The 26,122-nt window shown below is 35.1% G+C and overlaps 1 protein-coding gene across 1 annotated transcript in view; it reads right to left on the bottom strand.

Annotated features, from left to right (window-relative positions):
- Window positions 1-746: 746 nt before the first annotated feature.
- LOC145672407 (uncharacterized) overlaps window positions 747-26,122 on the bottom strand; it is a 90,725-nt gene continuing 65,349 nt past the window's right edge. Inside the window, exons 20-25 of the mRNA XM_081741559.1 lie at window positions 17,297-17,369; window positions 16,045-16,154; window positions 13,126-13,194; window positions 11,513-11,681; window positions 6,623-6,802; window positions 747-1,251 (exon numbers count right to left, since the gene is read on the bottom strand). Coding sequence (XP_081597685.1) covers window positions 1,094-1,251; window positions 6,623-6,802; window positions 11,513-11,681; window positions 13,126-13,194; window positions 16,045-16,154; window positions 17,297-17,369 — 759 coding nt within the window. The 3' untranslated portion in view covers window positions 747-1,093. The remainder of the gene's footprint in view (window positions 1,252-6,622; window positions 6,803-11,512; window positions 11,682-13,125; window positions 13,195-16,044; window positions 16,155-17,296; window positions 17,370-26,122) is intronic.

A 26,122-nucleotide genomic window follows, 5' to 3' on the forward strand; every position in this document is an offset into this window, starting at 1 on the left:
AAATGCTCCAAAAATATGGTTATATTTTTAAAAATTTAGGGCCCGAGCCCGGCCTGGGGCCGAAGTGATATATGTCTTGTAGGCCCGACCCCGTGCAGACCTCTGCCGTAATTTAATTACAACTTGGAAACTACATAGTTTCAATTTCATTATTTCCAATATAGGACACGAGCCGTAACTATATGTAGATTTGAGTGCTGTATTAACCTATATATTCCCTTATGATTTTTGTTTTGTATTTTTATTAAGTTTTGGAAAATAGACAGTTTTTGACCTATTCTTGGTGAATTTAGTGTCATTTCTTTTTGCTGATCTCTCATTGGCTAATATGATACTAGGTCGAAAACGATCGGGGGCAGTCGTTTTTTCAGAAGAACTGTTCCGCGGGGGCACTTAGTATTCCGGGGGGCACTGCTGGTACTATTCTATTTATTATTATAGTATAAAAATATTATTTGGTGTCCTCCGGGGGGGCACTCTCGGAGCTCCGGAGGGGCAGTGTCCCTCCAAAAAAACGTGTCTGGAAGATACACTGATCGGGGGGCAAATCAGTGTTTTTTATCAGCTTTAGCAATAACACAATACGTAAGTGGGTTGTTTGTTGTTGCGGGGGGATTAAATCAGTTTTGTGTCAATGATCCGAAAGCTTTTACGGGAAACAGGTAATAATAGCTCGGAAACCAAAAATTTCGTTTTTGACAGAAGAAACCAAGTGAGGAGATAATTATGAATAATTAATATTCGCATAATAGTACAAACAGTTTAACAGCTTTATTTCAATCAAAGACAGACATTTGTTAAACATGGAAAAATGTTAATTCATTTCAATTATCCAAATGTAATGAGTACCAAAGCGTAATGAAAAAAATTCTCATCACAAATTACAAACTTATGTTCGACTACCGGTTTCTTCTTCTGCGAGTTTTTTCTTTATCAGCTTCTCGCGTATAAGAAAACATCTTCATTGGCTGGGCTTTGTTGATTCTACCGGATACATTTTTTTTTTCAGACGGTAAAACTTAAAATAGTTATTCTGCTAAGTTAACAAACAATTCTGTCGCTGCAAAATGATGATCCAAAATAAATTTTATTTTTATCTGGCCTCCAGTCGAAGCTTGAATCCTTCTATTGGTTTCAATATCATCTCACCCATTAGAGTTAGATCTTCCACTTTATCAACTGGGAAAACCTTAAACTTTCGTAGGACAGTGGACATCAAAACCTTCTCCTCCAACATCGCAAATTTTTGACCTGAATAGATAAAGATACAAGCTGATTAATTGTATGAGAATATCCCAGTACATCAAACTCATAATTTCTTTTGAAGCACATTCAAGAAATGTTATATATATGCGAGGAGTAATCAGAGACAGTAGCGTACCCAGGAATTTATTTCGGGGGGGGTCCAAACTAAATATGAAGCTATTTTATATTAAAATTGCTAAAATTGCCCCTAAAATTAGGCTAAATTTTTAAAAAGTCGAAATTTCGGGGGGGGGGTCCGGACCCCCGTGTACTCCCCCTCCGTACGTCCCTGATCAGAGAGTAAAGCTACAAAGCCTGCAGTCAAACATGTATATATTATTTCATACAACTAATACGATCAAGAGGTAGTACATACATTATCTTAATTTTCAACATAATTTCCATATTGGTTGAGTCTCGTATCGCAGGGTGGGATAAGTTTTTAAGATTCCTTCCGAGTGAAATTCCTGTTCTTGCATGTTCAGCCGCGTTGTCACGAAGTGTTTCACCTCTTCGTCTAAAGCGAAGTGACGACCTCCTAAGTGCTCCTTCAAGTGCGAGAACAGGTGAAAGTTGCTTGGAGCGAAGTCCGGGCTGTAGGAAGGGTGGTTGATGATATGCCAGCGAAACTGCTTCAACAGTTATAACGACCACTAAATGTGTATTCCTACGGAAAACACTACTTTGTAATGAGCTTAATGCTTGTTTTGCATATTTTATATGTCGTCACAGCTCACAATCCGTATATTTATATAATCTAGATTACCGTTTTATCAAAATTCATCTAAACACTTCATTTCGATATTACCTATTTTATTGTAGTACGTAATAAGTTCAACATTTGCACACTTTAAATATTGTACATGTAGTTTTCACAAGATGGATTCTCTCTATATATTATATGGTTTCCGTTGCTATGACGACTTACAAAACATGTCATATCACTATCACAACAAAACATTAATCATAATAACAGAAAAAAATATATATCTATTTCTCTTTATATTTTCTTCTTCTTCCTTTTGAACAGCTTGTGCATATTTTAAAAGTATATTTTGCCCGTAAATACAAGTTATTATATAAAAAATTACACAATACCGTTACACAGTGTGCTGGTCCCCTGGACTGTATGCCCAGACTTTGGAGACTATTCTGCGACATGCTGACAAGACATTACAGTGTACCAGCTGCCGGTGAATTTCAGCCTCGGTTAAATGTTTCACGCACAGAAATCAAATAACTGAGCGGATTTCTTCGCGAGACCACTGACTGAAACTCTCCACAGTTGCCAACTCCATGCGTTAAAATTACTGCACTGTATCAGACGAAACTCCAGAAATATCGGCCATGTAATTTTAGTTTCTGATTGTATCTTGTTAATTTTATTTAAAAAAAAGAAAAAAGAAAAAAACAGATTCGACACTTTTGGATGAACATTTTTGCATGCTTTTCTGCCAATAGTTCAACCGCTTCTACAAATTTTCAAACCTTAATTCATTTCTCGATGTCATATTAAAATGACATTTTAGATAGCGATATAATTCGGGTGACAACACAATATTCCATTGTTACTTATATATATATATATATATATATATATATATATATATATATATATATATATGTATATATGTATATATATCAAAATTACACTATGTTAAAGTTAGGTCTCTGGTTTATTTTGGAAATCGATGTTATTCTTTTCTTACGCAATCAGATTTCCTTTTGAGTAAAACGTTATTATCTAGTACACACAAAGATTAACATTCATAAGTTCGTAACAAACTTGGAAAATACAATGAAATAAAACTTTAAAAAAATCTATAAAAATTGAACAAAAAAAATATAAAACAAATCATATTAAATCTAAAATCTAAAATATTTTTAAAAATATCTTTTTTCTTTTAGAAAATCAACAAATAATACGAAACAAATAGAACTAATTAGGAAAAAAAAACAAGATTATTGTGTTTTCAAGAATATTATTTTCAAAAAATATATATTTATGTATGATTAGAAAGAAAAGCATGGGGAACGCTGTTTACTGGTTCTGACGCTGGGGGAACGCTGTTCTGTCACTGGTTTACTCCATTATCTTCATAACATTATTCAAAAAGTAACGAGTAAGTATCAAGTATTAAAATGGTAAAGTTTGCTTAATTTTGCTCAATAATAATAATAATAATAATAATAATAATAATAATAATAATAATAATAATAAGAAGAAGAAGAAGAAGAAGAAGAAGAATAAGAATAATAATAATCCTGATAATTGAAAGGAAGACGACGTCAAATACCCAAGAGATGTTCCTAGCGTGTAGGCAATTTGCAGTGGAGCCTAAAAATTAGGGGAAACAACTAGCAGAGGGGGTTCCTAGACAAACTCCAGGGGGGGAACAAAAAAAAGTTCTCCAGCTTTCGTTCTGACTGGGCTTTTGCTGCATTGGTGCATGTGCCGCTGAGGAAGCGATCATTTCTTCGCCTCTCTGGATCTGCCTATTGTAACACGCACATTTTAGATAACTAATACGCATATCAATATTTAAATTTTTGATTAAATTTCTTGCTTTTAACTTGCATATTAAGGATTTTAGATTGTATATTTTTTAAAAAATGTTTATTTAAATTTATATTACAATACGTTAATAATAAGAGGGGAATGACAGCATTAACTTGTTATAATGTATTATCTTGTGTTATTATGTGTGTAACCTCTATGGTTTCATTAAGGCCCGGATTTATATGTAAAAACATACTTTTTTCTTAACACATACAAGCCCAAAATGAAGTTTATTATCCGAATTAAGAGTCTGCAAGTGTAAATTACAAATTTTATTTCACATAAAAAGACACATTTTTTGAAAAAGTTATGTAAATTAATATTTTGGACATTTTTGTAATAAATACATATTTTAAATAATTTTCCGTTATTTTATTCTACATTTCACAACGAATTGTTTTTAAACTTTTTCTAAAAAGAAATTAACTTCGGGAAAAGCGTAGGCTACATACATTCATCCATCGTATTTATAAGCAATTTTCCACCTGCAGAAACAGCGTCGTCATAAATTTTACATATCAACGCTGGTGTAACTTGTGCTAAACAAAGAGCTTCTGAAGGAGCGCTTTGTTCTAAAATGAACAAGTTAGTGGCAAATGAGAAAAAAAAAATCGTAAAATTGCTAACTGGAATTGAACTTTTCAAAGAAACAAATCCCGATCTTTCACTTCCTCTAACACCCGCAATCATGTGGTGGGGTACCTGCCATAATACAGTATTATGTTATGTAGAGAATTTTGAATAATTTGTATCTGTAGTAACTAAACTAAATCCAGACGATACTTCATCCATTGAAATTGTTCAAAATTTAGTAAGTGACAGGGACTTGGTTTCCATATTTGCCAATTTCGATTTCTTGACTCACTCTATAAAGAAACTAGAAACTACGGAAGATTTATTGAGTACTTCGATTAAAGAAGTACAGGGAATACAGTGCATTGAAAGAAAGCTGAATGTTCTTTCTACTTCGAAAGATGAAGTCGTGAGAAAAAATTTAAGAATTTGTTTGATGAAAACACTGACTATAAAATCCTATGTAAAATATCGAAGTATTGGAGGGCAAAACACCAGTGAAATTGATGGTGTGAATATTCGTGATATATCTCTTGTCAGATACCCAAGGTTAATATCGTGTGATGTAGAACGTTCCTTTTCTCAATATAAGGTATTATTCCGCGACAATAGGCAGGCTTTACGATGGACAATTTGGAAAATACGTTAGTTATTCACTGCAATGCCCATGGAATTTCGACATCTGATGAATAGGAGTTATTGGTGAGTACCAGCATTTATTTTTCTTATGTTGGGTGTTTTCTCATACTTTCCTTGTTATCTTTTGTTAAATATTTTTTTTTTAAATTTTTAGCGTTTTTCATTTTTTACAACATAAAAAATAAATATGTTACAGTTTTTATGTACATAAAAATCCGGGCCCTAGGTTTCATACTGATGTATGTGTATTTGAAAATGAAAGCCCAAGATTCTACATTTATATTGAGATTTGGTTAGAGAGAATAAAACATTCAGTTAAAAAAGAAAAAAAGAACAAAACAAGTGAATCTGCACTTATAATTGAATTGATATAACTTGTCCCTTGTGACAGTTGCTTTCTTCTGTTTTTTTTCTTCCTGCACGTGGTCATAACAATCTGGCATCAAGGACTGTTTCTATGGCAACAGCACGTAAGCCAATTATAGTGGTTCATTTCTCTCGCTCTGCAGTGGTAAACATTTCACCCTCTCCGCACGTTGCCAGTTTGAATATAAACAAATTAACATTGTTTTAGTCGAATGCTGGTTACTAAGAGCATTTCTTTTAGTTCTCTTTTGTGTCATTTAGCATTCTACATTTAGTAAATGTTAATATGGAACAAGTAACAATTCACTTGCTGTACTCGTGTAGTTTCAATCAGAGATGTGCGTCTACGCGTAAAAAACGATAGTTTACGTTTACGTGTCAACTATGCGTAGACAATGTAAACAACGTAGACTATGTAGAATATGTCAACAACACGTAATTTAATATGGCGTCGTGGACAATAAAGGAGCTTACTTTTGTCGTTACCTTGCGAAATTGCGTACAAAATAAAATGCCTAGACCAGCGAATAGTAACTTTCCAATACTTAGTTTCGTCTTGATGAAGGAAAATGAAAAATATTATGCATTTCGTAAAATATGCAAGAAAAAATTGGCAAATACAGCAGATTCAAGACTGAAAGCCCATAGGTGAGAATTAGTTTTGTAAATTTCATTATAAAAGCAGTGCTCGAAGTGGAAAATCTAAGGAAGTGGTATGTGCAGAGCAGAGTAAACATACAGATTAGATAATTCCCTCTACTTTTTATATATTAGTCGTTTCCCTAATCTTTCGCTGCACCGAAGCAAAACAACTGAATGAGGAAATATGAACAAACGAGCAACGAAATTCTTCCTTACATTTGATAGTGGTTGTCTACATAGTCTACACGGGAAAAGGTGTAATGTAGATTACGTATAGATTACAGTAGACAATCGCGTAGACGTAAAATTATAGTTTACGGCACATCACTGGTTTCAATACCCGACGCAAAAGCTGGCAACGCAGCATTGAGCACAAAGTGCGAGTAGCGAGGTGTCACAAGGAACAAGTAGTATTAATTGCAGTGTATGTCGAGGGAGCACAGATATTTGTGCATCAGCATTGCCGAAACTCCTTTGGATTATCAATACAAGTGGAAAATCATATTGAAGATTCCATTATGACAACTAGTTAATAACAACATTTGCAGCTAAGAGCTATTACAGATAAACGTTGAAGTCTTATACTCTAACACATACCTATGCAATTCCTAGGTCCAGCACTGAACGGAATATAGGCGTAAGGATGGCGTCCCAGAACTCTTTCGGGCAAGAAGTTATCCGGATTAAATTGATGAGGATTTGGAAAAGATTCCGGATTACGATGAGCATGGTAGATGTGCACTGCCAACTGGGTGTTAACAGGAATCGTGTAGTTGCCTGTGAAAAGATGAATCATTCTGTATTAATATTAGAGAACACTATCAGGGTAAGAAGGGACCTCTTTTAAAAGAAATTACTTTGATAATGTTCCTTAAATGAGAAAAATGTATGTGGCGTACGTAAAAACGTATGTTACAAGTGTAAATCCTGTAGTTTTTCGACTTAACGTAAAACAAACGTATAACTGAAAAGGCATGTTTTATTTATATAATACCCCGCCAAGTGAACTTTGTGTTGGACAAACACCGTGTGCGTGGGTTTTCTCGGGGTTCTCCCGTTTCCTCCCACTTTCTTCATTCCACCATTTCATTCATTACTCATCATCATCGTCTCCTTTAGCCTAACCGGCATAACCGTGGGACGTAAAACTCAAAGATTTCATTTTTTTATTTATATAATACTTTCCGTATAAGTGTTCCATCTATACGTGCTTTCCGTATGAAACAATACAGGCGGTCATGATCTCACACGCAAATGGATGTATATAACATATAGCTGACGAAGGTTACATATATATATATATATATATATATATATGTGTGTGTGTGTGTGTGTGTATGTGTGTGTGTATGTGTGTGTGTAAGGAATATACGGAAGATTGTTAGATGACAGACATCCTGCAACGACATGCTGTAACATCTAAGGGCAGTGCGTATGCAGCATATGGATAATGTATGCTTCTTACTGATTTATGTAGTAAGTAAGAGGATTCCGTATATGTATACAATATACTGCTGTCCGGATAACGGATTTTTCTCAGTGTTGTTTCCCTAATAGTTCATTCTTGGATTTCCAAACTAACTTGTAAGCTATACATAAGGTTAGCTGCTTATCGACCGTAGGACACTGGAGCCAAGCAGCTGCTTATTGATTATAGGGGGTCGAGCCAAACAGTTCCTTATCGACCAGAGAACAGTGGAGTCAAACAGGTACTTACCGACCATAGGATATTGGAGTCAAGCAGCTACTTATCAATCATAGGACAGTGCAGTCAATCAGGTGTTTATTGACCATATGAGACTGGAGACAGGTATCTGCTTATCGACCAGGGGACAGTGCAGTCAATCAGGGGTTTATTGACCATATGAGAGTAGAGCCAGGCATCTGCTTTCGACCAGAGGACAGTGCAGTCAGTCAGGTGTTTATTAACCATATGAGAGTGGAGCCAGGCATCTGCTTATCGACCAGGGGACAGTGCAGTCAATCAGGTGTTTATTGACCATATGAGACTGGAGCCAGGCATCTGCTTATCGACCCGAGGACAGTGCAGTCAATCAGGTGTTTATTGACCATATGAGAGTGGAGCCAGGCATCTGCTTATCGACCAGGGGACAGTGCAGTCAATCAGGTGTTTATTGACCATATGAGAGTGGAGCCAGGCATCTGCTTATCGCCCAGAGGACAGTGCAGTCAATCAGGTGTTTATTGACCATATGAGGGTGGAGCCAGGCATCTGCTTATCTACCAGAGGATAGTGCAGTCAATCAGGTGTTTATTGACCATATGAGTGTAGGGAGCCAGGAATCTGCTTATCGACCAAAGGACAGTGGAGCCAAGCTGAGTCAGAGGGAAGCAGTACAGGATGCAGAGAGAGAGAGAAACAAAGCCCTGAATGCTCGGGTAAGTACGAGATCCCTTGTTCACAGTTTTATGTTTCGGCTTGACTGTCCTCTTCTCTAGTCAATATGCGTCGAGCCTAAGAATAGGCAGTCTTAAAGCACAGCAATGTGTACTCGTCCGTCTATGACGGCAAAAATAATATTTAAAAAACCCGACAAATGGTCTCTGATATGAATTTAGTGTTCCGAGAAATATTTCCATCTCCTTCAGTTTACTTGCTTTAAACCAAAAGTGTTAGAAACCTACCTAAGACGGGTTTCAATATTGATCCTCGTTGAGGAAAAAACATAAGACAGCGAGATATTTTAAAAAGAAAAATGTATACTAGAGGTCTCTACAATAGTATTTCGCGCATGAGACGAGAAGTAAGGTTTCCTTGTCTCGTCTCATCTGATCTCGTAAATTTTGTAGAAGTGTTTTCCTCAATTTTCGAAAACACTTCCTCGTTTTGTCTCGATTCTCGTTGGTAGTTTTCCAACCTAAAATGTTAGAATTTTCCGAATTGCACTAACTGTTTTGGTTCTACACTAGAAAAGCGTCCTATCTTAAGTGAAAAAAAGACGTTTGCAGTTCAGCGGACTGTTCAAACGAAACATAAAAATACGTAAAAATGATATGGGAAAAATGGACGTTGCTATATGAGAGAACATAGATCATTTCAAATCAGTTTTTCAACAATGGTATATTCACGGTATGTTGAGGACCCAAGGAAACAGCCTGCTGAACTGCCACTGTTGCTTTTTCTTTAACATTGGGCACCTTACCAGTGTGGAATCCAAACAACTGGTGCGATTGAAAAATATTCCACCATTTTAGATTGAAATCCAGCTATTTCCATCATTTTAGATTTAAAACTATCTATTTCCAACATTTTAGATTGAAGACCACATATTTCCAGCATTTTAGATTGAAATCCACCTATCCTCACCATTTTAGATTGAAAACCACATATTTTCACCATTTTAGTTTGAAATTCATCTATTTCCAAAAACTCTCTTTTTTTCCTTTTTTCATATCTTTACCTACTATAATGGAGTTAGCTTACGGGTTCTGATTTTTATGCACCCTCTATACTGCAATAACTCTTGATATTTATAAACAATACCACGTACTTCTGCACAAGGATCATCAAACACTCGACGAATAGCTTCTCCGAAAAAATACGAGGAAGACACGATTAAATACGAGAAGGCAACGAAGGGTCACAAAGAAGACCCCTACAACCCTTCCACAAGCTCCACCTCCAAAACTTGCTGTAAAAGAGGATTTTCAGAGGCAGAACATATCAGTCACCAACTTATCATACCCTACCATTCTCTCCAAGCTGCTTTGGGCGGCATATACTCCCTAACCTTATGTCTGCGCTGTTACGGGCAAGAGGTTCCTTACGATCATACATTACAATACAATTAATAGCATATTGCTTGAAACGGGTTATGTGTTGGAGCTTCATATAGCATACAGTATATGCTTCTGTACATTTATTAAATATGCTATTCAGTCTTCTGTTTGGGCAATTAATCCAAATTTCTGATTCACGTGAAAATAGAAGTTTCATCTGAACAAACTTCAACGAATGTATTCCGTTTAGTATAATTCATCCATAATGGCTCGTTGTCTGGGACATTGAATTAGCTGTAATTTTAAAGCAAAGGCAATGTTGCACTATTACCCATTTACAAACAGGTTACGCAGAATAAATAATTTCAATCAATGGCTCATCTAGAAGGGGGGCAACCAGAACCCAAACTATAATAGGTATGTCGTAAACAACACCTTTAAAGGAATGACAAGAAATTGTAACAATTAATTTTTTGCACAGAAAAATCCGTTCTCCGGACAGCGGTACCGGTATATTGTACAAATATACAGAACCCTCTTGCTTAATACTGAAATCAGTAAGGAACATACGTTATCCGTATGCTACATAGGCACTGCCCTTAGATGTTACATCATGCCCTTGCAGGATGTTTGACATACAGTTTTCCGTATATCACATGCATATACTTATGTTACATTCCTCAAATATATGTTATATACACGTCCATTTATATGAGAGATTCTGACCGCTTATATTGTTTCATACGGAAAGTACGTATAGATGGAACACGTATACAGAAAGTATTATAAAATATGTGTTTTCACTTATACGTCTGCTGTACGTTAAGTCCAAAAACTACAGGAATTACGCATGCAACCTACTTTTTTAAGTATTCCACCTACATTTTTTTTCTCGGTGTGCTTGCCGTGTAAAATTAGAGAAAGCACACATCCTTGTTGGTTTTTGTCTTCAATTTCTTATATTTTCCTACTAGCATACAGTGACACAACACGTAATCGTGAACCATTCAAGAACTAATTCGTCGATTGCCTATGTTTGCAAATTGATTTACAGTTTTTAATTTGTTCTGTAGAAGTTCCCAACTTAATTCTCTCCCGCTGGACATTATGGCTAGATTGGACATTGACATTATGGCTAGATTGGACATTATGGCTACATTGGATATTATGGCTAGATTGGACATTGGCATTATGGCTAGATTGGACATTATGGCTAGATTGGACATTATGGCCACATTGGATATTATGGCTAGATTGGACATTGGCATTATGGCTAGATTGGACATTATGGCTAGATTGGACATTATGGCTACATTGGATATTATGGCTAGATTGGACATTGACATTGTGGACCTCAAGTATTTTTTTTTTTTACACATTGTATAACAGAAAAACTACAACTGAACCTATATATAATGTTTCAAAAAAATCCAATAAAGATAAAAGACAACGCTTGCTACAAACTTCCAAAAATATATGAATAATAGCTTCAATTATTTTTGTCATTCAAAAAAACGGGAAGGGGGGCTAGGCACCCCGGCTCCGGGCTAGATCTGCCACCGATCTCAATCTTAATATATTTTTATTCCACGATCTAATGGCATACTATTCTAATTTAACTTTATCTTCAAATACTGCCAACGATCCATTCGCCATTATTACACATCATCTCATTTCAGAAAGTAAGGAGAAAATAACGTTGTTTTTAATATTTTAGGAACAATTAAAAAGCGTAATAGAAATTACCAATCTTGAACTCTTCTGTAGACATCCTTCCAATGAAAGGCACACTTGGATACAATCTCAATGCTTCTTTGATGCACCGTTCCAAGTACTGCATATTGTTCAAGTCTTGCATGGTGGGAGCGCGGTCAGAATCTCCAAATATCTCTCGAAGCTCCTCATAAACTTTTTCCTGCAATTTAAAATTGAATGCAAAAACTTCAATGCTTTCGACTTGTAAGATAAATTTAAAGATTAATCTTGGTGAGTTTCAGGATAAATTTAAAGATTGAGCTCTAATGGTTGTAAGACAATTTAAAGATACAAGCTATGCGAAATTCAAGATAATTGTGTAAACTCAAACTTGTAGAGTTGTAAGACACGTTTGAAGGTTAAAACATGCATGATAAATTAAAATACATAATCTATGCGAGTTGTTAGATAAAGTTAAACGTTGAACTATGTAAATTGTAAGGTAATTTTAAAGATAAAAACCATGCGAGGTTCAAAATAAATTTGTAAAGTGAAACTCGCAAAATTGTAAGACGAATTTGAAGATTAAGACATGCATCATAAATTTAAAGATATAAGCTATGCAAGTTGTTAGTTAATTTCAAAGCTAATATTATTTAAAATTAAAATTGTACGATAAATTTGAAAATTAAACATGCATGATGCATTTAAAGATATAAGCTATGCGAGTTATTAGATAAATTTAAAGATTAAACTATGTGAGTTGTAAGGTAATTTTAAAGATATAAGGTATGCGAAATTCAAGACAAATTTGAAAATTCAAACTTGCCATTACGAGTTGTAAGGTAAATTTGAAAATAGAGGCATGTAAGTCGTAAGATTAATATAAAGATATGTGTAAAGCCCGGATTTTTGTTTTGATCGATTTGGTTTCTTAGTTGGTAACGAAAAGATTCCAACATAAAATTTCGATTTAGTAAAATTTCGATGGCGCCTATTGATCCTGGAAACGTTTAATTTGAACTGAGAGCCTAAAAGAGGTTAAATACACCAATTATCCAAAATTTCTGAAATTTCTCTTTAAAATATATTTTTTTATTCATTTCCCAATGGTAATACGTACATTTTTAAGTTTATTTCTTAAACTTACAAAAAACGTTCTAAATACAAGAAAGTATATGTTAAAAGCAAACAATATAAATACTAAATTATTTGGGTGTTAAGTTCGGTTTGTTTTTCTTTTTGAAGCAGCTAAGAAGTAGAATATTGTCTTTACCTGATGAGTGAACATTAACGTCAACGTGTTCCTTGATGTAATTAGGCCGACAATCCTATGAACAACTGTCTTCAAGAATTTACACTGTAAACTTCTTAACTCCTCAATCCAGCATAATACACCATAGGTTAAAATCATGTTTAATTAAAAGTTTTAACTCTACATTTAACGGATCCATGTTCTTGAGTTGACCCACCAACTAACAAATGGTTACGCAAATATTAATGATTAATGTGAATAGTTTTAAATTTGTCAAATTGCTTGCACACTAGCGACATGTATTAGAATCAGGTGGAAAAATAATAGTACATGTAGTGACGTCTATTCGGCGTGGCTTGTACTATTAGGAATTAGGCATGACGATCTAAGACGTTTGCCGTCTCCCTACCTGGCAATCGAGATGTGAACCCATTAACAACAGCATCCAACAAATGCCTGTAGCTGTTGTATCGTGACCCTGTAACATTAAAAGATATTTTCTTAATAATTAAAACGTAAAGTAACATTCAAATATAGACAACAAAAATAAGTATGTGTTAATGTTGATATGACCTAATCAAAACCTATGTTGTTAATCATTGACAGGAGAGCTATATTTTTTAAATATTGTGTCATTGGTACGAAAATAAGAAACCCTTGTCAATATTTCTCGTGGTTAGATATGCCGGAAGTCTCAATATGAAGTCGTAAAAGAACCTCACGACCAATTATGCTTTCTCTAACGTGCACTTCCACAAGGTCCTATTCAGAACACACTGCCTCGTTACCAAATGGGCACCCCAGATTGTTTTTCTCAACACATAAGGAGTTTATGATTACGTACCATGACCTCGATCCACCCATTACGTAGAGTGGTTTCCTATCAGCTCTAAAGAGGACATCTCAATCGTACCAACCCAATCAAAATAACGTTATTGAAGAATCATACGACAATAAATTTTTTTAAAAATATATGAATTATTAGGATATGATTTTCTATGTTTCTTGTTCAATGGAGATCAGAACAACGTTGTTTCAAAAATCTGAGAAATCAACTTTCGGAGACCGAAATTTAAACGTTTCCAAATATTGGTTTAAGTTTACTGTTCTTATTTTCATGTGTACTACCAAGTGCAATAATTTGTATTCATCCAATATAATGATTTTACCTGAGTTGAACATTTAGTGGTCTGCTAGTCGATAATGATCCTCGAACGAAAATTATGCTAAAAACAGATTAATCCATATTAAAACCATGAGCTTATTATGAAACGAGATTTTCATTATTGCGTATTTTGTTCTATACAGTGCTTCATTAAAAAAAATAGAACAGTGCCATTGTTGATTTTACTTTCAGTAACGTTTCGATTATTGAAAAAAAAATGTAAGTTTAGAGGAATTTAAATTGAGAGGATGACACGTTATTGAGAGGTTTGGCAAACATGAGTATTTTGGAAGTCTTCCACTGGGCAGGGAGATAACCTGTGCGGAGAATTAGGTGAAAATAGCTGCTAGAAGGTGTAATAAGACGTAAGATGCTTCTTTGACATGGCGGTATGTGGGTGAATCCAGACCAGGAGCAGTGTTACGTTTACGAGCTGTGACGGAACAGATATCTGTTACAGTGATAGGCGCAGTGAGAGGATGATTGGGCAAAGTATGGCTCGTGTCTGGTTGAAATTCTGGTGAATTGATGCCGAGGAATGGAAGCTTCGGCTGGCGTAAAGATAGACTGCAGGTAGGTTGCGAAGGCGTCTGCGTTTTCTTTATCTGTCTGAAGAGGTTGATCATTGTCTATTAGAGGATAAACAACGGACTTCTTGCGACCGGTAAGCATATGAAAACGGATCAGCTAAAGTATTGCAGGCTTTTGTCCACTGACGGAGTTTATAGGCTTCAACATAATTGTGGACTGTTCGCTGAAATTGACGATGTACGTTTGTAATCTCTGTAGAGTGTTTGTGAGCGTCTGATAAGTGGGAAATAATTGGGCGGTAGCGTTGGATGAAAACCATGGGATATAGTAGTCGGTATAAAACGGCTAGTTGGGTCTTGGAGTGCTGAGGTTATTGTATCCAGAGAATTACTGGTCAAAAGCCTTGTTTTTAAATGCTAGCCTGCAGGCTAGCTACCCTGTAGAGGACTACACCCTCTTTAAGGGAAGGGTTGCATAGGAATTATAGGGATGTGGAATTATGGGCGTTGGGCTATGAAACTTTCTTTATTAAACAATCACTTCAGACGTCAGGTCATTATGGTCTTTGCGACCATAATCATCAGTGAGACAGAGGATACACAAAACATATAGGAGAATACATAGCATATATACATTATATATTACAGAACAATTTGATTAAAAGTATTTTATTTGCATAGATGATCATGAGGGATGGAATGAGTGCAGATGACACCACAACACGTAAGGAATGTTAGCAGAATAAATGCAGGTTATCTTCTGCCTAGGAGCGACGCTAGGCTAATGAAGACGAGGGAGGCCCTGTTAGATACAGGGGGTAATCACTGTGCTTGATGCGATGGAAAAATATGCGGGAGATGGACATGCAATCGATGATCCTGCATAGTTCTAGGTCGGGATGGTTTGGCGGCAAGGTATAACAGTACAATGTATACAGCAAATTTAGAGGGAGATGGTAATATCGAGGGCGAGCAGATGAATTGGCAAGGTAGTGCATAGTGGCTAGTAGAAGTGGTTGCTGCTGCAGATATCGGACAGTGATGAACTTGAGGCGAAGAGATTCGAGGTGGTAAAGTAATGTAGGGAAAGTAATGAGGGAATATAGGTATCTAGTCGGACTAGGAAGAGAAATGCGGTAAGCAATGCGAAAGGCATGACGTTCAAATGTTGCTAGTTTGTAGTAGTACGAGGCAGGAGCTGATAGCCAAGAGGTGAAACCGTATGTAAGGACAGGGCGGAGAAATTGTCAAAAGTGACGGTGATCCGTCAAGTACTCCTTAGAGCTTTTTATATCCAGGGCGAACATATGAAGAGAGCTTTATATAAAGGAGATTTTCCTAAGCTGCACTCCTTAAAATTATATATTCATACGAACTTAATTGTTTTATTATTTTTAAAAGTTTGTTTGCAAAATCTAAAATTATGACAAATTCCAGGAGTGAGAAAGTTTAATCAGTTTTACAGTAGCGCCACCTATTTGGCAATTCTATTAAATACTTTGAAAACTAAACAACTGTACGAATTACCGTTGTTCATATGGATTGTCTGTTGTGGTATGTAACGTTTATGTGTTTGAAGAAACATTGATCTTCTAACCCGACCCTCGAGAATAGAAGACAAACCTGAGCTCACCTCAAACATGAATGTGTCTACCTCTTCTCTTATTTCCTCGTCAGTCATATTAGCTCCTTGCTCGGAAGCTTCCAGAAGAACATCCAAGAACGCTTGTTTTCTTTTTAATCCTGAAAATCAACACAAGATAGCTTCATATTCAAATGATAATAAATTTGAAAAATTTACAGTGCGTCAATTAGGAAACGTGAATTACTTTATTTTTGACACGGAAATCTTTCATAGTAACGAATCTTGTTGTGACCATAGGAAACGTCAAAGAGATTTCCATGACGTGTGATATGGGTGTTATGATATCTCGTAACGGGTTCAACAATGAAACAAAAAGTGAACATCAAATTCTGTTTCGCGCTTCTGGAAAAATCCAGCGGAAATGTTTCAGATATTACAAAAGACTTAGCAATAATCATTCTTCTCAGTGCCGCGTTTCTGAATGAGAAAAGAGGTCAGCGCTGGACGGTCATCTGTGGAAGATGTCCGGAAACAAGGTGCAGTCAGGTCTGTCAGAAGAACTCAAATGACTGACAAAGTTTGTGATATAATTTTCAATGACCGGAGTACAAGTTTCAGGGCAACATCTGATCTCGTATTGCCGAATAAGAACACTGTTCGTTAAATAAAAATAAAGGATGTATGAAGGGAAAGCTGGGGCACAGATATACCATCTTTCGCGGATTCCCTGTCAGCACTAAATCTTTTATGCCATAGCAAATTGTTCCCTTTTTCAATATCTCATTTTTTCCGTTGGAATTTTCCCCATGCGCGCTCACAACTTGATATTCACTCTCTTTGTTTCATTGTTGAAGCGCTGATGAGATGTTACCATACAACACCAATCTATCAACGTCAACGTCAACATCATACACCACATTGGCGACGGGCCAAACTTGAAATTATTGCACGTGTTCCGAAGATTCACCACTATGAAAAATTTTCTTGACAAAACTAACTTAGCAGCAAAATCTCAGACCCATTCCCTAATTTCCGCACTGTGTACAATAAATATTGTTCAATCCAGATAAAGCAGTATGACGTGAACCCTCTACGTGATGAAATCAAGCATTTACATTTCGTGGTATCGAATCAAACAGATATTGCGACGAAACAACTACAACACTGCTTGAATTACAATTCACCTGTAAATTTTCCAACGAAGAGCCACCTATTCTTAATCTGTACCATTGATTTTCGTGTTTCATATGGCACGAGCTGAAAATTTATTTAGAAAATTTCGCTTTCTACTGGAACTTACCAAGATCATCTTCTTCGTGAACTTTAGCAGGTACTTTCCCTAATCTTCGTTCTGCTTTCTTTTCTTGAATAACCTGTGAAAGTAAATAAAAGTATGCAGTGAGAACTTCAGTGATTTAGTCAAGCAAAATATTATTATAAATTTTATTTGATCACAGATACAACGTAATCGTTGAGCCCTAGTTCGAATAAGTGAGTTGCATACGTATTAAATTAGCACAAAAACTGCAAATATTGCTTTGTTCGTATGTATTTATTGTATAGTTAAAACTAGGCTGCTTACAGCCATCTTACTACCATACGTTATATCGTTGCTATAGTTACACAATCAACATTCTATGATACAAAAACATTTATATAATAATAACTTCTTAAAAATATATATAACTTCTTCTTCTAACCTATATAAAATAATTAAATAGTTGGCTAGTTTATAACACCTTTGATTAAAATATCTAAATGGTGCAGGTAAAGAATAATACATGCATGTCGAATAATACATGCTGTCGTTCTATCTTTATGGCTCCCGACAGGACTTCTTGAAGTGATTTAGCACTTCTAGAAAGAATTCTGGACCGTTTGACAACTTTACAAATATAAGTATACATTAATTATTGGATAGCCCTCGTATATACGAAATTCACAATACATATAAATACATATCTTTATATTCCATTTTATTTATTCTTTATATCAATAATATTCTTTTATAATTAATTATACTTCAAATTCTTTATAACATCGTAGAGGAGGGTCTATTCCAAAAATTATGAACAATTAAAAATTTGTTTTTGGTCCAAGCATAGTTTTTTTTTTTATTTTTAAGTAACATGCTCGAGGCTCTTTGAATATTTAAACTCATTATAAATAAGGATGTTACAAAATATATTTCCTGCACTTGATAATTAGGTGTCACATATATTCATTACATAGGTAAAATACGACATAGATAATATAGAATTCAGAAGAAGCAAGATAAAATGAAATTATGATAGGAAAAATCAACAAAATTGATGTTAATCAAATTATAAGATAACGTGGTTTAATATTGGATCACAACTGATTAAAATGAAATATCAGTTAACATACAAATATTAAATTAACATAAAAGAATAACATAAACATTAACAAAATTCTAAGTACAATCTAGTAAAGTACATTGTATTCCGCACTCTTGAGTATGTTCCGATCGATCACATAAAGATCCTGAATTTGAGTTTCTGTTACTGCAAACTTGTCCATCTAGGAATCTATTTTGTGACCAAGTACGCTGATTCGTATTGCGATTTCTACTAGGATTCCTATTATAATTCCGGTAACTTCTGTTACCGTTACCATATCTATAATTAGGTTGAGTTGAATTGCCGGTACTATTTTGACTATTTGTTCTATTACCAAAATAATGAATACTATTTCCTGAAGAGTTAACATTATCTTTACTTTGAATATTTAAATTTCGAATGTGTGCATAATTAATATTGTTACGTCTAGAGGTAACCTGACTTTTTTCTTGATTTCTGCTATTTCTTTGTGCCTGATATTGACTTTCGTAGCTTTGAACTAAAATGATTAAATGATTAAAATTGACGCATTGAGCGGTCATCAACATTTGTTGTAATCTAAATGGTAATAATATACGTACAGAAGCTATTATACGTGACTCTGGTTGGTTTGGGTTGAGGGCTTTTAATTCATTGTATGTGGCCACTACAAACTCAGTAACATTTTTATGTATTTTAGGGTCAAATGATTTGGTTCTTAGCAATGCGTCCCTATTTGCCAACATGAAGTCGTTTTCGTAGTTTGCCAATAGCGCCTCTTTAAAATCAGAATATCCATTAATGTTATCCCGGATTGCTTTATACCAGGTCAAACATGGGGGCAATAAAACATGAGGAAGAAGTTTCATGAATTGCGACTCTTTAATTCCCATTAATTCGCACTCATCCTCGAACTTTTCTATAAATACCCTAGCCGGGATATCCTCAGGTACACCACTGAATTTTGTTAAGGATTTTATTTCACTGAATCGCAAAGGCGTATCAGTACTATAAGATTTAGAACACTTACAGTTACCGTGAGAGTTCTTACTCTTTCGTGTAGGATGCTTCGTTCTTCTTCCTGAATCGGTGCTCGCTTCACTATCAACCGATGATCCACTATCTTCAAAAATTACTTGAGAATGGGGTATTGGTTCAGTCCCATTATCAGGAGGTCGATTGATATTCCTAGTTTCATCATCGCGCTCCATCTCCTTGGCAAAAATATACTTTTCCTGGAAAGTATGAAACTCTTCTTGAAGTCCTTTAATTCTACTAGAATGTTCGCTTACAATCGATTCTATGACTTCGACGGTATTTTGAACTTCGGTATAAGTTTCAGCTACCTGTTCCATTTTCTGCTCGCATTTCTCAAATCTGGCATTAATTTGTACATTCATTTGGTTCTGCTGCTGCTGTAACTGTTCCCATTTATGGTCATTTCTTTGCTGTAACTGTTCCAGCCGCTGATATATATTATCTTCTAGTTTGTGTTGGAATTGGTTCATTTTGTCGTCAAATTGTTTTTCCATTATATGTTGCAAATCATTCATTTTGTCATTAAATTGCTGTTGAGAAGTACCAATTTTTTGTTGCAAATCATTCAGCTTGTCATTAAATTGCTGTTGCGACATCTCCATTTTATGTTGTAATTGCTGTTGTGATACGTCCATTCTGTGTTGCAAATTGTTCATTTTGTCGTCCAACTGTTGTTGAGACCCATCTATTTTTCGTTGCAAGTCGTTCATTTGATGAGATATTTGTTTGAGTATATCTGCCAAATTCTCAGATGTACCAGTTTCACTTTGATTAGTCCTGATGTCGTTAACTTCACTATCTGATAAATCCATCTTAGTGTTTCTATATATTAACTTTCCACTCCTCAAGATGGTATAATTATTAATCGACTCAATGATGTATGTAATTTAACTATACTTTCAAACGGTATACAATGAATAAAACAATTTTATAGCACTCACTTGTATTCTCTGCTAAACTTGGTTTACTAGACTTCTTACCAGTTTTTAGCTATTCCCGGTATGAAGGCACCATTATACAACGTAATCGTTGAGCCCTAGTTCGAATAAGTGAGTTGCATACGTATTAAATTAGCACAAAAACTGCAAATATTGCTTTGTTCGTATGTATTTATTGTATAGTTAAAACTAGGCTGCTTACAGCCATCTTACTACCATACGTTATATCGTTGCTATAGTTACACAATCAACATTCTATGATACAAAAACATTTGGAGTTCGAGGTAATATGGCGTCGATATAGGGACAGCCATCTCGAACTCCAGTTTAATTCAATTTTATTTTTTTTTATATACAAATGTTCGTTTTTAGTTCTTTTGTAGTGTGATACAAATTCTTTCTAAGTGGACATTTTTTATGATAATAATATTAATATTTGCAATGTTCATAGCTGAAGAACAATTAGTTTAACACGGGCGATTTCGGACAATATGTCAGCGCCATTTTATTTTACAAACTATAGTGCATATCAATTTGGTTAAAACAATTTTAAACTTTGTAACAATTTATAGTGTAGTAGCTGACATGGCTAATGGCTGCAGCAACTAATATTTTCAACCCACAATAGTGGTTCTAGAACAAGAACAAAAACATTTATATAATAATAACTTCTTAAAAATATATATAACTTCTTCTTCTAACCTATATAAAATAATTAAATAGTTGGCTAGTTTATAACACCTTTGATTAAAATATCTAAATGGTGCAGGTAAAGAATAATACATGCATGTCGAATAATACATGCTGTCGTTCTACAGAGAAGTGTAAGGGGATTGAGTTAGGTTAACTTAGATTAGATTATTAGATGATTGTGTTTTCTCAATAGATAATTCAAGTGTTGTAATTAATACAAAATAATAGTTATAATATATGTATTATGTAAAGTTAATTTAATTCGTACGTACAGGTACATTATAATACGAATAAAGCTTACTGAAATATAGTAAAGTGCTATTGAACATTACGAGCAAAATATAATTGCTTGATTGTTATGCTTTATATAAATTAGTGATATTTGTTAAACGTGGCCTTTTGCGACAACTCAATATTACGGTAGTAATGTATCTTTCTTCCCTTTAAATCTTGAGAATATGTAATCAGTTAAGGTTTATCGAGTAAGAATAGAGAAAATACAATTGTGACTCTAATAAAATGTTGAAGTGCTCTCGTTATATAGACCTATACTTTACTATTATAGAAGACTGAGATAAACTGAGGGTCTATAATTATATATTTCAAACCTAAATCCTTCCGATCGGAAAGCGTGCAATGCAAGTTAACTCCATACTCCATTCCTAACATTTCCTGAAGTATGAAAATATATCTCGTTCTCTATAATTGGATCCACTAGTAATACATGGAGAGAAAATTTCGTCTAATAATCACTATCATATGTGAAACAATTACTGAATATTATTATATCGAAATGTTTTAACTGGCACATGTGAGGCTTGAGAACTGCAAACATAGCCGGAGTCACAGAAAATTTAATACAATACAGAAGGTCAATTTACCTAAGGTGGCCAATTTTACAGAGCTGGTGATGACCACAGCGTAGAAGGAACCACAAGTCAGTAGCCTGTGAATCCAGTAGTGAGTCACGTACAACACTGTGCGGATGTTGTATTAAATAGCTATTATGACTCTTAAAGTGACACCTTATTGGGAAGAGTACATATGTACACTTTTCGATGCACAATTCAGTGCGTCAGTGATTGTGAAAATGTGTGCGATAAGGGTCAACAATATCAGCAGGCGTACAGTAGCAAGGGTAAGTCAGCCTGTAAAAGCACCGGCCCTAAATATCAAGATCAAATCGTGAGAGTGAAAAGGAAACGAGCATGTCCAACCAGAACACGACGCGTTGAGAGAAACATCAGGGCATCAGTTGTGAAGGAGAATCCGCCCACCAAAAGCAACCTTGCCACCTCATGCATGGTATCACAGAGCACAGTGTGTCGTATTATAAAGGACAATTTGGGACTGAAAAAAGTCACAAGGCGAAGGGGCATAAATTATCACCAAGGCATATTTAAGAGAGATTCACTAACACAAGAAAGTTGTATGAACAGTACCTCTCAGGCGACAAATGGCAGTGGATTGTCACTCTGGATGAAGCCTAGATCTACCTTGATGACACCAATTAGCCCAGGGAAATTTTTTATTCACCACATGATGCGAAGGGACGCGGCAAGTTCGTCCGTGAATGTCACGAGAAGTCTTCGAAAGGCTTCGTGGTTGTGGCAGGTTTCTGCGCCCGTGGCAAGTTGCCATTGCATCGTGTGGATTCAAAGGCCAAGGTGAATGCAGCCTACTTTCAGACGAGCATCATGGAACCCTTATACACGACGCACATCCCACCGTTGTATGGCAGGGACATCCGGAAGGTGTGGAACCACATGGACAAAGCATCCAGTTACACTGTTCGCAGTTCTGTCGCGTATTATGGGCGTATGAGCACGGAGACTGGTGTGTCTGTTACACCCTTCTCGTCCATACCTCGTCACCAGATGCGTTGCCGATGGATTTCTGCGCCTTTGGCCTTCTGAAACAAGGCCTCGCGCAAAGCTTGTCAAGCAGTGTGGTCTACAATTCCCCTCACACACCTAAGACGCACACTGCTTGAGTGAAAATTGTGTTGCAGAGCGGTAGTCCAGGCTCGTGGCCACCACATCAAGCACAACCGTTGGGGTAGGAAGGGATTGTCGTAAGCAGATAAGCGCACAGACTTTGGCCATCTTAGGTGAATTGACCTTCTGTACTACGTGGTGTGTTACTTAATACTAGTCTCTCCCAATCAGTGATGAAAATTTTCCGATTCATAAAAACATACTCGTGGTGTGATGTGAGGTGGGAAATTTTCTTCTATATTTTTCCGGAAAATTTTCCGTTCTTAACAAATATTAGTGATCAAGTAACAATTTCTCAGTATTCATAAAATTGATTGAAATCATGTATAGAAATGTTAAAAAGTTAAAGATCATTTACAGAATCTGAAAATATTTATGACTCAGACAATTTTCAATACTATGTAGGAACAAATGAAACAATCATGAATCGAAAAATTGTCTGTCCTGTACAATAATGAAAATTTTCCGGAAAATTTTGAAACGGAAAATTTTCCGATTTATGAAAACATACTTCACTTATTCCTACATCGTTGTTTAGCCGTGATGTGAGGTGGAAAATTTTCCGTTCTTAACAAATATCAGTGATCAAGTAACAATTCCTAATTAACCACAAAATTGATTGAAATTATGTATAGAAATGTTAAAATGTGAAAGATCGTTTCAAGAATCTGAAAATTTTCATAGCTCAGACAATTTTCAGTACTATGTAGGAATAAGTTAAATACTTTCATGAATCGAAATATTTTCTGTCTTGTATGGAAAAATTGAAGAACATTTCATGAGTCGGAAAATTTTCATCATTTTGAAGCAAAAAGTAAAACAACTTTTTGTGAATCGGAAAGTTTTATTGCTCTGTAGAAACAAGTGAAAGGAATTTTCATGAATCGGAAAATTTTCATCACGATGTAGAAACAACTGAAAAAACATTTCATAATCCGGGCAATTTTGGATACTATGTATAGTGATGTTAGGTGGAAAATTTTCCACTATATATTTAACTGCGCATTCAGCTATAAAATTCAAATCCTGTAGAAAAAAGTTATTTCGCAACAAATCGTCATTTTCCAATTAGCTTTCGGGAAACAGAAAGTTTTCTATTTCAAGTTGGGAAGTAAAAGTATACAGTGTTTCTCTCTCTCTCTTTATGTGTGTGTGTGTGTGTGTGTGTGTGTGTGTGTGTGTGTGTGTGTGTGTGTGAAGTGCAGGAAGTATACATCGAGTTCATAGGGAACAAATATTCCATTCCAATATTTAAAATGTAACAAGAAATTGAAAAGAAACCTTTGTGAATTTATCGATTTCAGAAACAGAAAATTCCACTATTTCTTCATATGTAGGCCTGCCTTTGTAATGAAATAACTACATAAAAGTTCCTTATGAAGATTAATTTGGTAACAGAAAATAAGAAAAAAAATATTTTATTGTGTTTAACACTCGTAAATCATAATTTCAATATTGGAATTTTGTATAATCAACATCTTACAGCAGATAATTGTATTGAAAAACTACCATTATTATGTATAAAAATGTATTAGAAGTAATGACGATTCGATAGAACGAGTATATATATATATATATATATATATAAGAAATATGTTTTTTATTTTGTAAATTAAATTGAAATTACTTGTTGCTTTTAGAACGCAGTGCTAATAGTGCAGCTTTTTATGTTTGTTTTACTATTTTATTGGAAGAGCAACTACACAAATCAGCTTCCTTATTAGTTATATTTCAATTTTTCTTCTGAATAAATATATAAATAAATAAATGTTTATTTCCAGCAAATGGTGTCTGAGCAAATGTTTATTTCCAGTATTTGCTTTCATGAGTTACTTAAACTGGAATTTTGGGTAGTCAAAAATTTACAGTAGGCACTTTATATGGTATCTACTTATTTATAAATGTTGCAGTATGTAAATCTATAAAAGTAGTAAAGCTATGAGAAAACCGTCTTATGCGTATTAAACTGACGAAATCTAATATTATAAGATCAAAGTTGGATTCTGAGGGAAGAACGCATTGAAGGTTTTGAAACATTCTTGAAATGAAGAATCATTAGATTTTCACTTCATGAAACTTTTTGAGACAATATTTATTACCAATAAATTTTACGCCTAAACAACGATGTAGGAATAAGTGGAGTATGCTTTTATGAATCGGAAAATATTCATGACTTTTAATAAATTGAAATTTTAAATAATAGAATAGGATATTTGTACTCTACGAACTCGATGTATGTTCTCTGCACTTTGCATACGCACACACACACACACACGCGCGCGCGCGCGCAGAGGAGTTGAATTGAGTTGATTTTGAGTTTAACGTCCCTTTCAGCAGCGATACTATATAAGATGGGACCAACTGATTAACGTGGAATCCGAACTACATGAGCTCCCGCTGGGAATCGAAGCCAGGTCTTCCATGCCAAAGGCGCGTATTCTAACCGCTTAGCAACGAAGGAGCTCGCAGAGGAACAGAGAGAAACACTGTGTAAATTTTACTTCCCAACTTGAAATATTAGAAAATTTTCCGGTTCCCGAAAGCTAATTGGAAAATTGTAATTTGTTGCTAACTAACTTTCCTCTACAGAAATTCAATTTTGTAGCTCTATGAGCAATTAAATATAGTGGAAAATTTTCCACCTAACGTCACTATACATATAGTAGAGGGGGGCAAGAGTACGTGGGGGGTAAGAATACGATTCCCTAAAATCAGTTGAATATATTCGCGTATGGCAATAATGCGTCACGTGGAGTTTGATGTTAATGGCGTCTAGAACCTAAACAAGTTTGAGGGTGCTGCGGCAAACTACAAGCTATCTAGGTAATTATTTATGTTTTTCTAATAGTTTGATATAATATTGGGACATAAGTAGTTAATGAATAACTTACACAATTTTATAACCATTTCAAAGTACTATAAAGCGTTAGTTTCTAACATATCCATTGTTTGACAGGATGGAGTAAAATTGACTTTCTTCCAACAGTTGGCTGTACAACATCACGGGAAAGTCAATTGTGTAGTGAGGGGGCAAGGGTACGCAGATACCTACGGGGCAAGGGTACGCGTGCGTACTCTTGCCCCTACTGTTCTATGAAAAAGAATCCAATTTTATTTAGAT

The sequence above is a fragment of the Thermobia domestica genome, chromosome 16 (assembly GCF_964235325.1).
Source record: "Thermobia domestica chromosome 16, izTheDome1.hap1.1, whole genome shotgun sequence".
NCBI lineage: Eukaryota > Metazoa > Arthropoda > Insecta > Zygentoma > Lepismatidae > Thermobia > Thermobia domestica.